The 13,231-nt window shown below is 43.7% G+C and overlaps 1 protein-coding gene across 8 annotated transcripts in view; it reads right to left on the minus strand.

Annotated features, from left to right (window-relative positions):
* The window catches only part of Nexn (nexilin F-actin binding protein), a 30,442-nt gene extending 17,724 nt beyond the window's left edge, over positions 1 to 12,718 (minus strand). For 2 of the 8 annotated variants that reach the window (XM_028879154.2, XM_028879150.2), the window contains exons 1-2: positions 12,539 to 12,644; positions 2,084 to 2,156 (exon numbers count right to left, since the gene is read on the minus strand). In XM_028879154.2, coding sequence (XP_028734987.1) covers positions 2,084 to 2,110 — 27 coding nt within the window. In that variant the 5' untranslated portion in view covers positions 2,111 to 2,156; positions 12,539 to 12,644. Of the gene's footprint in view, positions 1 to 484; positions 677 to 2,083; positions 2,157 to 12,316; positions 12,422 to 12,538 lie in introns of those variants that run through there. The other 6 variants (XM_028879148.2, XM_028879145.2, XM_028879147.2 and 3 more) reach the window with 6 other exon arrangements.
* Between the last annotated feature and the right edge of the window lie 513 nt (positions 12,719 to 13,231).

The following is a 13,231-nucleotide window of genomic DNA, read 5'->3' on the forward strand; positions in this document are numbered from 1 at the left end:
ACACAGTGGGAGGCTGCAGAGGAGGGGCTGATGCACACAGTGGGGAGACTGCAGAGGAGGGGCTGATGCACAGGGGGGGCTGCAGAGGAGGGGCTGATGCACACAGTGGGGAGAGACTGGCAGATGAGAGGAGGGGCTGATGCACACAGTGGGGAGACTGCAGAGGAGGGGCTGATGCACACAGTGGGAGAGAGGACTGAGCACAGAGTGCAGGGGGGCTGATGCACACAGTGGGGAGACTGCAGAGGAGGGGCTGATGCACACAGTGGGGAGACTGCAGAGGAGGGGCTGATGCACACAGTGGGGAGACTGCAGAGGAGGCTGATGCACGTGGACTGCAGAGGAGGGGCTGATGCACACACAGTTTAAATTAGGTTAAAAATATAGACAAGCATTTTTATTATAGTTTATATGAAATGTTAGTGTTGATAATGCATTAAAATGAAGAAAATGTTTTCACAAGAACAAAATAAAATAAAATGACCTCCTGCTTTCTCCTGTTCCATTCTCTCTCTCTAATATATTGTTCTTTTCTTCTTTGCTTTTCGTCTCTAGACCGCCTCTGATTTCTCTCTTCCCTGGCCTTCTGCATGGCTTCAAACTTATCCTTTACATCACCCTTGCCCAGCTTTGGCACATAGGATTTGGGGACAGGTTTAGATGAAGAAAGCAGAATCTTCGTTAGATGAATATAAAGAGAAGGAAGTTTAAAAAGAAGAAGAAATTAGGCAGAGATAAGAGTAAGACACATTTAAATAATTATCAAAACAAACAGAAACAAGTTCAAACCTTTATTTGGATCACCACAGCCTGATTAGATGTTCTCTAAAACTTCAGTTAATCTGAAGTTACAGTAAACATAAGAACAGAAGTTTGTTACATCAAAACTTTGGAAACAAAACCCCAGTTGAGGTAGCATTCTACTGAGCCTGACGGCCAGTAAAATATAAAAATTAAATACTCAACTCTAAAAACGACTTGTATTTTATTTTCCCACCCTATTATTAAAGATTCGGATTGAGGATTCACATCACTCCCTCACAAATTAACAAGGTCAACATCAGTAAAGTATATGAATTCGAAACAAAATATATGATTGGGCTTTCAAGGTAAAGCCCACATTACAAATAGCATTATTGCTATTTTATTAGATAAGATAGTCAAAGCCGAAGGCCAGTTTAACCCTGCAAGAGATGAGTCACGTTTCATGCTATGCTGCCCATGTGTAACTTCCTAGAACCTCACTAGAGTGTGCAGGGTGGCCACACCAACAGAGTAGAATAGGCTCTAAAAGGAAAACCCTAAAGAAAGGAAGTCTGAGACTAGAACAATGGCTTCTCCTCATCTAAAACTAGGAATGTAGATTCTTCTCATCTCTTCAGAAGTTAGTTTCTAAGTGTCAGAATGCCAAACTCTCCTAACGACAAGGACAAGCGGCTTGCTGATCGGTGACAGATCTGGTTCACGCTTATCTACTATGTGTCACTGGCCCATTCAGGTTTCTTAGCTTGTCACTTCTGAGTGTCAGCATCGGGGGTCTCTCAATTCTCAGTCACTATAGCAAAGAAGCTGAAAAGGGGTGAAGTTAAGAGGACTTTTACTGCAGCTGCTTGAAGATGCTAAGAGTCCTCCTTTTCAGAGTGAATTATCACCTCCAAAGGTCCCAGCCTCAGTAAAACCACATTGAAGGCGTCCTTTCTAAGACCAATGTATTTAAAATTCTATGTAATATGCTAGCCCTTATCACTCGCTTTACTGCCTTCCAGAAGTTCAATATGCATGCTTTTCAGAATCCAGACTAAAGTACTGACCCAAAACAGTGTGTGAACTTAACTTTCTCTCATTGTACATCCTGATGTTACCAATTACAAACACCTAAAGATGACCCTTCCCACAACCCTCCAGTCAGTCAACTATACATTGTTCATCTCTTCCTCCCTTCCCTTCCAAGTCTTTTCCTGCCTCCCCCTCCTACGTGTACACAAGCACACACACACACACACACACACACACACACACGCACACGCACACGCGCACACACGCACACACGCACACACACACAGAGCTTTTGAGATTTACTTACCTCTGCCTTTTGTGAAACGTCATTCATGTTTGCTCTATGTGGTTTGGGGCTGAAGCTTTGTATATATTTGTACCTGTAAAATAACAACAACATTACTGGGTGTGGGTAGCACACACACCTTTTTCTTTTTAATTTATTGATCTTTAGTTTATGTGCTTTGATGTTTTGCCTGCACGTGTGTCTGTGTGAGGGTGTCAGATCTTGGAGGTACAGACAGTTGTGAGCTGCCATATGGGTAGTGGGAATTGAATCCAGATCCTCTGGAAGTGCTCTTAACCATTGAGCATCTCTCCAGCCCCAGCATAAACACCTTTAATCCCAGTTCTTGGGAGGCAGAGACAGGCAGATCTCTTGGAGTTAAGGCCAACCGGGTCTACATAAAGAGCCCCAGGTCAGCCAAGGCTACAAAGTGAGATCTTGTCTCAAACAAACAAACAAAAAAAACAAGTTAATATTGTAGAAGAATTTCAATAACCTTCCCTTTGATATATTGCATATTTTGTCAATATAAATTTATAAACGTAGAATTTATATACTTATGTAGAAATATATAATTTTTAAATTATAAATTTCCCTTCAGAAATTCAAATAATTAGTTGTAATAATCTTCAGCTCTTTTAAGATTTGTGGTACAGAAAGGGCCTTTAGAAGGCCCAAGAAAGTGTATAGCCCAGAGGAGCTTGGTAAGCCTGCAAAAGCACTTGAAAAGTGTGTACTATGTATTTACTCAGTAGATGAGGGTATTAGCACCAGAGAGATGGAGGTTGGTTGGCCACATTTCCTTTAAATCCATCCTTTTATTTCCTATAATTTGACTCTTAAAATATGACCACACTTTGATTGTAATATAGCCTCTAAAATTGTCCCTTTCAAGCTACTGGTGGCATACACCTTTAATCCCACTGAATAATAATAGCCTGTTATATAATTGTCCATTTACCTAATGAAAAATATTTTGGCTATGTCTGTTTTGGTAACTGTAAATAAAACTGATATTAAACATCCACGTGCAGGCTTTTACATGGACAAACTTTTAAAATCCCTCAGAGTAAATACCAAGTCATGATTGCTGGATGGCATGGTAAGAGTGTGTTTATCATAGTCAAATGGCAAACTGACTTTCAAAGGGTGCAAGGTGCTGCATTCTCACGAGCAGTGTAGGAGAATCTGGTGGTTCTCCCTTTGCCCCTTGATGCCAGTGTCTGGGCTGTGGTTATTGTAATACTGAAGGCTATCTCATCTTAATTTGCATTCTCTGATAACACGATACATTTTCCACATGCTCACTTTCCATGGGCATATCTTCTTTACTGAGATGTCCGTAGTCTTTGCTGATTTGCAGGAGGGTTTTTTGTTTGTTTTGTGTTTGAGACAAGGTCTCACTACGTGGCTAAGGCTGACCTGGAACTTTCAATTCCCTCTAGTCTGCCTCCTGAATGCTGGAATTATAGGCATGGCCACTATACCCATAACATAATAATCACCATTCAATGATAGCATAGAAATTGGGGTTCCATTTATTACTACACTAGTACCCTATGCTGGGCTTCCTCTAGGAGATGCTGAGGAATGGAGCCTTGAGGAGACAGACACTGTCCCCATCTTCTGTTAACAACTGCCTTGAACCAGGTTGTAGTAGTATACTTTTATCTGAACAGTTTCAAAGGCTCCAACCCAGCTCTGCTAGGACGAGAAGGCAGTAGAGTTAGACACCTAGTGACCTGCATTCTGCATTTATGTTCTGCATTGCTCTTCCTTCCGTTCCTGGCACACTCTGTGCTCCCTGCCCAGGTTATAAGGAATCAGGTGCTTTCTGGAGTCACTTTCCCATCGTGGAAATCTTCACAACACTCATGCAAAAACTGACAAGTCTGAAGGATCGGTAGGAGTTGGGAGCACATTTAAGTGTGAGTGCTTGTGTGTGCACGTGCCTGTGTATGCACATGCATGCATGCCTGTGTTTAGAGGTAGAAAGTCTCTCATTGAACTGCCTGTTATTGAATTCTGGCCAGCCAGTGAACTCCAGGGACCCACCAGCTCCCTGCTAGGGCTGCAGGTGTTGTACGCACTGCACTCATCTTTTTATGTGAGAACTAGGGATCCAAACTCAGATGTCCAGGTTTGTGCAGCAGATGCTTTGCTGGCTGAGCTGTCTCTATAGCCCTCAGCTTCCATTCTCATTATAAACTATCTGTACAGTAATTTTAAAGCAGTCTTTTAGGGCCCTCTTCTCAAATTACGAGCATCACACATTAACCACATACAACCTTGGTACAACATTCACATGTCAATAGTGAGGTAGCTGTGACAATCTGACTCATTTGCTATCTTCTTCTCCGCTTCTGTACATTACAGCCAACATCGTGAGGAAGAACTTGCTTTCTTTTGCAGAGGAGCTGCTTCTTAATCCAACATAACCATGCTTATCAGAATTATTCATATACATCCTATAAATTGATAGTACTCATTTAGCACTTTATTTTCCTCCAGAATCTCTGCCACTATTCTCATACTATCAATTCCTTTGCAATTGGTGCCAAGATGCCATGAAAATATAGTCACCTCACTGCTATAGGGCTCCTGTTCTAATATAGCTTCTGTAAAATGGTTAACTAATAGGAAGTCCAGTATAACAATTACAAGTATACATTCTTGGTAATAGAGTGTAGAAGTTCCACAGTAATGCTTAGCAATGGTTCTTCTGATCTGTCTCTAGAGTCAGATTCTGTGTCCAGGTTCTCATGCAGCCCTTTCTCTGTGTTCCTTATCTCTGGTCTGTCCCTGAAGGTAATGGCAGCATAGTGCCCTCTGGGCCAGAATGAAGAGTCCTCAGCTGGCTAAGCCTCTTGCAGGTTACCGCAGACTCCAGGATTTCCTTCCTTCATCCTGAAAAATACATTCAGTAACCGATACCTACCTCCAAGACCTTTGGAAAGTCATTTCTTTACAAATGACGTGCTTTCCAAAATTAAATAATAAAATTGATATTCTGTATGTTACCCTCAAACATGGTTTCTCCTCCTTTAGTATAAGATTTTTAAATCTGCTTAGGTTTCTAGGTATATCTGACAAGTTTTAAATATATATTGTTAAACATACCTATAAGCCTATATTTTTTACCTTTATATTTGAAATTTTTTCTGCATATAAAATTAGAAACCTCTGATATGAATCCTCATAGATCCATACCCAGGTTCCAACAGGGGTCAACTTGTCTTAAACCAAACAGTCTGTTTCATGTATCTTGTATAACGTGTATTTCAGCGTAGCATATTCTTCAGATGCCTCTACTTTATACACGCTTTCATCTTATCCAGTTACCACAGCACATGCTCACATGATGTGTGCAGGACACCCTCCTATCCAATCATGTCCCTGCCAGGGAAAAGACTAAGTTAACCACTCAAAACAGGTGGTAAGGTTCATTGGATGATGTTATAAAATAAGCAATGAAAAGGTCCTTTTTAAAAAAAGGACAAAAATACAAGGTCTCGCTACATTGCCCTGGCTCTGCTGGAACTCATCATGTAGGCTAGGCAGTCTTGAACTCATGGAGATCTACCTGCCTCTGCCTCCTGAATGCTAGGATTCAAGAATGTGCCACCACACCCAGCACAAATATAAGTGTGTGTGTGTGTGTGTGTGTGTGTGTGTGTGTGTGTGTTTCGAGATAGGGTTTCTCTGTGTAGTTTTGGAGCCTGTCCTGGATCTCGCTCTGTAGACCAGGCTGGCCTTGAACTCAGAGATCTACCTGGCTCTGCCTCCTGAACGCTGGGATTAAAGGCGTGCGCCGCCGCCGCCACCGCCGCCGCCGCCGCCGCCGCCACTACTACCAACACCACCACTACCCTGACTTAGATATAAGAATTTAAAACAAACACAAACAAGCATGTTAGGAAAGACAGAGCTTCTGTGCTAAGTTAAGAAGAAGGATGGAAACAATGTGTGTGCTGTGTGCTAAGTGATGGAAACAAACCACGTGACGTGTGTGCTGTGTACCAAGAGGCTCCCATTTTATAGTTTTAAAGCTGATGAATGTGACAGAACCAAGAAATGAGAAAATTGGCTAAGGTGGAGGCTTGTGAGAGGACTCAGGGGTAACGGCCACCTGAGTTCCAGTCCTGGAACCCACATAAGGTGGGAAGAGCATTGATACCAGGAAGTTGTCCTCTGACCTGTACCCATACACTGTAGCATGCCCCACTCCCACTGACAATGACTGTTTAGTTTTTCAAGATAGAGTGATTTTTAAAAGATAAAATAGATAAACATGGGTGCTGGAGAGATGGCCCAGCAGTTAATAGCACTGTCTGCTCCTGCAGAGGACCTGGATTCAGTTCCCATCATGTATATTCTTGCCTTGAACTATCTGTTAACTCTAGTTTCAGAGAATCCAACACCCTCTTCTGGTTTCTGCAGACACCAGGCATGTACATGGTGCACAGACATACATGTAGGCAAAACACTCATACACATAAAATAAAATAAATAAATCTTTTAAAAAATTAATAAACATGTCAATTCAGAAATGTTTGCTGAGCATCTTTCTACAATCTGTTAGGATCAGTCCATGGTCCTGTTATACAATGACAAACAGGATAAGCTATCTGTTCTCATAGAATTCAAAGTCTACACAGGATACCACAGAACTATAAAAAATATAAGGCTCTCACAGAAATTATTTATTCACTTATTTGTGTATGACTGTGGGCATGCCTGTGCACAGGACACATCTGGAGGTCAAAGGACAACCCTCAGCTCTCTCCTATCATGTGGATCTCAGGCATGGAAAAAAGTCAGGTCCCCAGGCATGGCAGTGAGCACCTTTATCTGCTGAGCCATCTCTCCAGCCAAAGTTTCTGTTCTAAGATCAGAAAATACATTAATAATATAAAGATGTCATAGTGAAGCCCCACATGAAGGAGGAGTTTGAACATCTGTGGCTAGGGTTCAAGTACAGGCCTGTTTTTGAAGATGCTGGATAAATTTCATTTATATAAATTTATCTACAAATATGATGATAAAATATATACTTATTAGTTCACTGAAATAAAATTATAAACATTATTATCACCATAAAACACCATGAAAGTAACTATTTTCCAAAATAAAGATAGCATGGGAAGCAGTATTGTTTTATAGTTTTAAAAACAAGAGAGAAACATTCCTTTATCTGCTTCTACATTGAATTACTAGGATATGTTGTCTTAATTGAAATCTATAAAGAAAAGAGTTGGGAAGCGGTGGTGTCATTGACCCTGTGGCACAGGGTTCTGAGAACACCTTTCAAGAGGCACCGAACTACAGCAAAGAGCATCCTATCAAATCAAGTCAATTCTTATTGTAAAAAGGAAAATCTGAGACTGAGAGCTACTCACTATATTTAGAATGCTAAGTGAAAATTGGTTTAGATTCCTTTCTATGCTCAGTAACTAAATACCAAAGGACTTTATATCTAGGAGCACACGAGTTTTTCTGATGCTAGTGTTAAAGTGACTTTTGTGTTTGAACAGACAGGTGCAATATCGTTGTCTGCCACACAGGGGCAGCAGCAGCACGACAGTGTCACCCTATGTAGTTCTAAATGTAAACCCCCGCAAGCCCTGGGGCAGCCTTCACTTTCTACTTTGTTTGAGATGGCTTTCTTATTGGCTACTGCATGTGCCACACTACCTGGCCCTTGGGCTCCAAGGATTGGCTTGTTTCTGTTGCTTCCCACCTCCCTGCAGGAATGCTGGGAGTACTGATGTGAGCTACCATAGCTTTCCATGGCCTCTGTGGATTTGAACCCAGGTCCTCCCTCATGCTTGCGCAGCCGGTGCTTCACTGACTGAGCCCTCTACCCGGCTGCAGGTCATTGTTCCTCAGCTGTGCGAGCTCAGGGCTTCACATACATGCACTCCACCACTGAACTTCACTCTCACCCACCTCTAACAACTCCTGTTCCAGACTCGCTGGACCTACGGTTAACCTCTCGGTTTCCTCTGTTTCATTTCCGTTCACGGTTTAGATATGCAACCAAAGCATTTCAAGAACAGCAAATAATGCACACAAAGAATTTGAAATCATAGCTGTCCGTTATGTACTGTGATTGTATTGCTAATTGTTCTTAGGAGAACAAAACTGTACAGACAATGGCAGCCACAGACATCCCTTGTCTCAGGGCCCCACCTCCCTTGGATGCAGGGATGCAGGGGTTTGCTATGTCAGCCAGGCTGGCCTGTGACTTCTTTCCTTTTTTATTTATTTATTTTGGAGGCATGGTCTCACTTTGTAGCACTGGCTGGCCTGAACTCATTTTGTAGATTAGGCCTGGTCTTTCAATACCCCTTCATCCTCCCAGTGTTGAGATCAAAGTATCTACTGTCATGCATGGGTTTGTCTCAACTTTTCAAGGAAGTTTTAAATGAAAAACTTAACTATATACAAATAAATGTTAAAACCTAACTCTTTGAAAAACACAACAAAATTGTTTTGAATGTCACAAAATTTAAGACTAAATGTGTGATCATTTTTCACTTGTACAAAAAACCATACATTTAGATAGCCATAGGTAGTGCAGGTCTATAACTGCAGCACCTGGGAAGCCAGGGCAGATGACTCTGTTACCTCCAGGTTAGCCTTGGCTACACAACAAGACCCTGGCTCAAATGTAAAGAGAAAAAACCTTAAATATAGCCATTTCATATTTAATTAGTAAAAATTACAAACAGGTAGGACAGTGCATGCCTTGTTCAGCACTCAGAAGCCTGAGGCAGACACCATAAGTTCAAGGCTGGTTAAGGACTTTATAGCTAAGACCCTCTCTTGGTAAAAGAACAATTATAAAGTAAAATAAAACCTGCAATGTACTTCATCACAGCTCAAAAGGAGGAAATCAGGTCTTACCATTCTGGTGTCCTGTTGTTTCAATAAAACACTGACCAAAAGCAATGCAGGCAGGAAAAGATTTTACTTAGCTTATACTTCCGGGTCACTGTCACCAAAGAAAATTAGAGCAGGAACTCAAGCTGGGCAGGAGGTAGAAACAGCGAACACTGCTGCCGTCTTGTCTGGGCTCTCTCAATCACAGCTAGCTTTATACTGCCCAGGACACTTGGGTCCTCCTACGTCAGTTAAGACAATCCTCGAACAGACATGTCCACAGACTGACGTGAGGAAAACTCAACTGAAACTCTTTCCAGGTGACTCCAGGCCATCAAATTGACAGCTAATGTGAATTAGGACATATTGTAAAATAGTGAGATGTCCAAACCCCCCATAAAACCAATTGCAGCTTGTTTTAAAATTCTTGTGTAATAACTGTAACATTGGCCTTTACGTGGCTGTGATACTTTTCAACATGTTTTTACCACTCTGGAGCCCTGATAAGTAAACCTCATGTGCTGTTAGTGTTTCCACACCACTCAGGACACAGGACAAGCTCATGTCAGACGAGCAAGTAGACAGATGGTAGAGGTAAGGGAAAACGATAGGATCCACGATCAGCCGAAACAAGACGTGAATAACTGTGCCAAAGGAACCCCAAGACAACTCCTCCCTATGATGATAGAAAATAAAATGGGCTGGCTTTTACTTAACACAACATCACAATCAGAAACCGGGACAGGAAATTGCCTTCAGGAAATTCGGGAGTTGTGGTAACTGCTGGAGAGGTTTGGGCTTCCTTACCCTATCTAAAATGGAAGACAGTCTTCACCCAGGACCACAGTTTGGATGGAAAGACCTGGAATTCTGACTAACAAGTCGGGGCTAGCGGGGTAGAATAATAAGTACTTCCTTTCATGGCCATTTTAAGTTTCATTTTGTTTTGTTTTGTTTTTAAGATTTATTTATTTATTATGTATACAGCATATATGACTGTAGGCCAGAAGAAGGCACCAGATCTCATTACAGATGGTTGTGAGCCACCATGTGGTTGCTGGGAATTGAACTCAGGGCCTCTGGAAGAACAGTCAGTGCTCTTAACCTCTGAGCCACCTCTCCAGCCCTTAAGTTTCATTTTGTTACTGTGATAAAACACTCTGACTGAAAACAACTTGGGAATGAAAGGGTGAATTTGGCTTACCTGTCCAGGTCACAAACCCTCGCTGAGGGAAGTCAGGGCAGGAACCACTGAGGACATAGGCTTTGCTAGCATTCTTACTCAGCCCAGGAGCACCTGCCTACCGTGCATGGACCCTCCTGCTTCAGTAGTCAGGATAATGACCCAAGGCTTCCCCACAGGCCAACCTAATCCAGGCTCTCCTCAGATGACTGACTCCAGCTGTGTGGCATTAACAGAGGTGAGACAATGAGCAAGCTCTAGAGGACACACACACACACACACACACACACACACACACACACACACGGAATCAAAACACTCATAAAATAATAATAAAAACACTACCATGAGATAAGCCACACTACACTGTGGATATTTAAAAAGCAATTTCAAATGTATGCACTATGTAACTAATAAAACCAGAAGAAAGACTATGAAAGAAAATACACAGGTGATGTCAACCAGAGTGGTCCAACAAGAGCAGCCACCTGCGGTTGTTGGTCAGAAGCAAGTCTTCCCCTCTGAATTATAAAGGGAACCAAGATGCTTTGTGTATAGCTACATAACGACAGGACACTGAGAGACTTCTATAAACACACAGGCATGCATGCCACGTGGTCCGCTGTTTTACAGTCACCCTGTCTTCACTCTATAACTGATACGGTTTTTAAATATTTTATATTCTTTTAGGAGTTTCAAAGATAACAGAGCTCTCTCCCCACAAATAGAGACTGTCATTTCAGAAACTTCAGTCTAAGCGAGCTAAATCTGCGGTTAATCTCTCCCAAATGTACACACACAGTTTCCATGCTGCTCACAAATGCAGCTCTAACCTAAAAGCTTCAAGTGAAACCCAGATAACGCATTCCTCGGCTGATGCTAAATATAGTCTTCTCAAGATGACATACATTTTGACAGTGATCAGCCTTACATGTCAAATTTTCTAAAATAGCACAGATTCCATTTTAAGGTAAGCAGGAAAAATTGCTCCTCACTCAGCGTCACTGGAAATCTATTAAATCTATTAAAACCGGATTGCATCAAAAGCTGCTAGAAGGAAAACAAGATTTAAAATAATTTTGTTGCAGTTTTTGCATTCTGCTCTCTAAGTCAACTGTTGCAGGTAAAATTCAAAATTGCACACATTTCTCTTTAAATGATTCCTCAGAAGCATCAGGCAAGAGACAGAATGCTGAGCTGGGTCTGAGGGTACAGGCCTGTAATTCCAACTACTCTGAAGGCTGAGACAGGGGGATCACAGTCCTGCCTATACTACAGAGTGTGTCCCAGGTTAGCCTGGACAACCTAATAAGATCCTGTATCAAAAACAAAAAGAGGCATATGAAACAACTCAGTGGCAGGAGGGCTTGCCTAGCAGGAACCAACTACATCAGTCTATGTACTACAGCCCCCTCCCCAAGAAAAGACAAGACTTCCCTTAATCAATATGTGCTTTTCCCATACAAACACCCCAAAACGGAAAAAAATCAGAGATGCAGTTTGTATTGTCTTATAGCAGCAGTTTAACCTATAAAACAATACTGGGAAACTTGTAGGTAGTTGGTTCAATTTCGTGTGACCAAGCCAATCTAAAAATGTGAGTTCATTTCATCGAGACATACTTCTGCTGTGACTCGCGCAATAGGCCCTTGTTGTATAAACTCATTAACAAAATCTGGTTGAGGAATGACCGTCCGTCACTTTGGTCAGAGGGCTGGTCAGTGACTTCTTTTCTCTGCCTGCCTGTCTTTTTCCAAGGGCAGTCACTTGTGAGGGCGTACCATATGCTATTTTTACCACATTATCTACGCTCAACTCCTTGACCACATTGTGGCCTTAAAAATAAAATGCGTATCACCTAATCTCTCAGCTTGATCATTTTTCACTCACTCTTTCACACACACAAACATACGCATGTGTATGTATATATATTATGCATACATTGCACTTGAACATCTCACAATTTATTCACACGGTGTCTTCACTCTGACTCCTAGAGCTAGCAGCTCAACCTCCAAGCATATCCCAGTCTTGGCGATGGGGAGCAATTTGGAGACCGGGGATGGCAGGCTATAAATCCCTCGTTCCCCACTTTCCACGGGGACCCATCAGCAATTTCTTTAAAACCACAGCCAGTGCTGGCGGAGACCGCGGTGGGCACGTGTTGGGTGCCACAGTGAACTCACCCGCTCGGACCCTGAGGGTCCCCGGCGGAGGAGTGGACACACACTCGCCTCCCTGGGGACGCTCTCGCCCAGACTCAGCCGTCCAGATGCAGGTGGAGCAGAAGCTGGTCAGGGACACACACACCTCCCGGGCCCCCCCCGCAGGCGAGGCCGGCCCGGCCGAGCGCACTGCTCTCCGCCGGCCCGGAGCCCCGCCGTGTCCGCCCCACCCAGCCCTCCTACCCGCCTGCCGCCGGGGCGCCGCACCGCTGCTCCTGCTGCTCCCGCTGCTCCTGCGCGTCCGGCTCTGCGCGCTGCCCACGCCGCTCCAGCCACCCTGAGCCCTCTGGCCGCGGCGCGCCAGCAGCAAGTTTCCATAAAAGTCCTGGTGCGCAGCCTGCTCCCGCATTCCAGACGGGCCCAGCGCCCGCTGCAGCTGTTCCGGGACGCCAGGCCAGTCCCCAACCCCCACCGCCGCCGCAGCTCTCCGAGACGGGTGGAGAGTCACCCAGAAAGAAGAGGGGCGGTGGCTGCCACTCCAGGCTGCCTCCTGGCAACCGGCCGCCGCTGCCCTGGGGTTCTCTACCTGCCCTAGTAGCCCATAAAAACTCGGTGCCTTTGACCAGCTTCTCCCTTTCGACTGCTGGAATGGGGCGGCACTGTGGCAACAGTGGATGTGGTGCTCCTCCTTAACTCGGAAGAGATCGGTGAAAAAAGACGCTTAGGTAGTGGGATAGGAGTCTACACAACCGCTCACCTTTCCCCAGGTGAAGGCAAACCATGAGTCTACGCAGCTGCTCACCTTTCTTTAGTTGAAGGCAAACCAACTCAGCTCTTTCCCAGCATCCAAAAGCACGTGAGTGTTAGCGCGGGCCTGCAGGGAAACCACATTTGACTGTGAAAGGCTAGCCCAGCCGAGGCCTGTTTGAGTAAGTA

This window comes from Peromyscus leucopus, chromosome 6 (assembly GCF_004664715.2).
Source record: "Peromyscus leucopus breed LL Stock chromosome 6, UCI_PerLeu_2.1, whole genome shotgun sequence".
Classification (NCBI taxonomy): Eukaryota; Metazoa; Chordata; class Mammalia; order Rodentia; family Cricetidae; genus Peromyscus; species Peromyscus leucopus.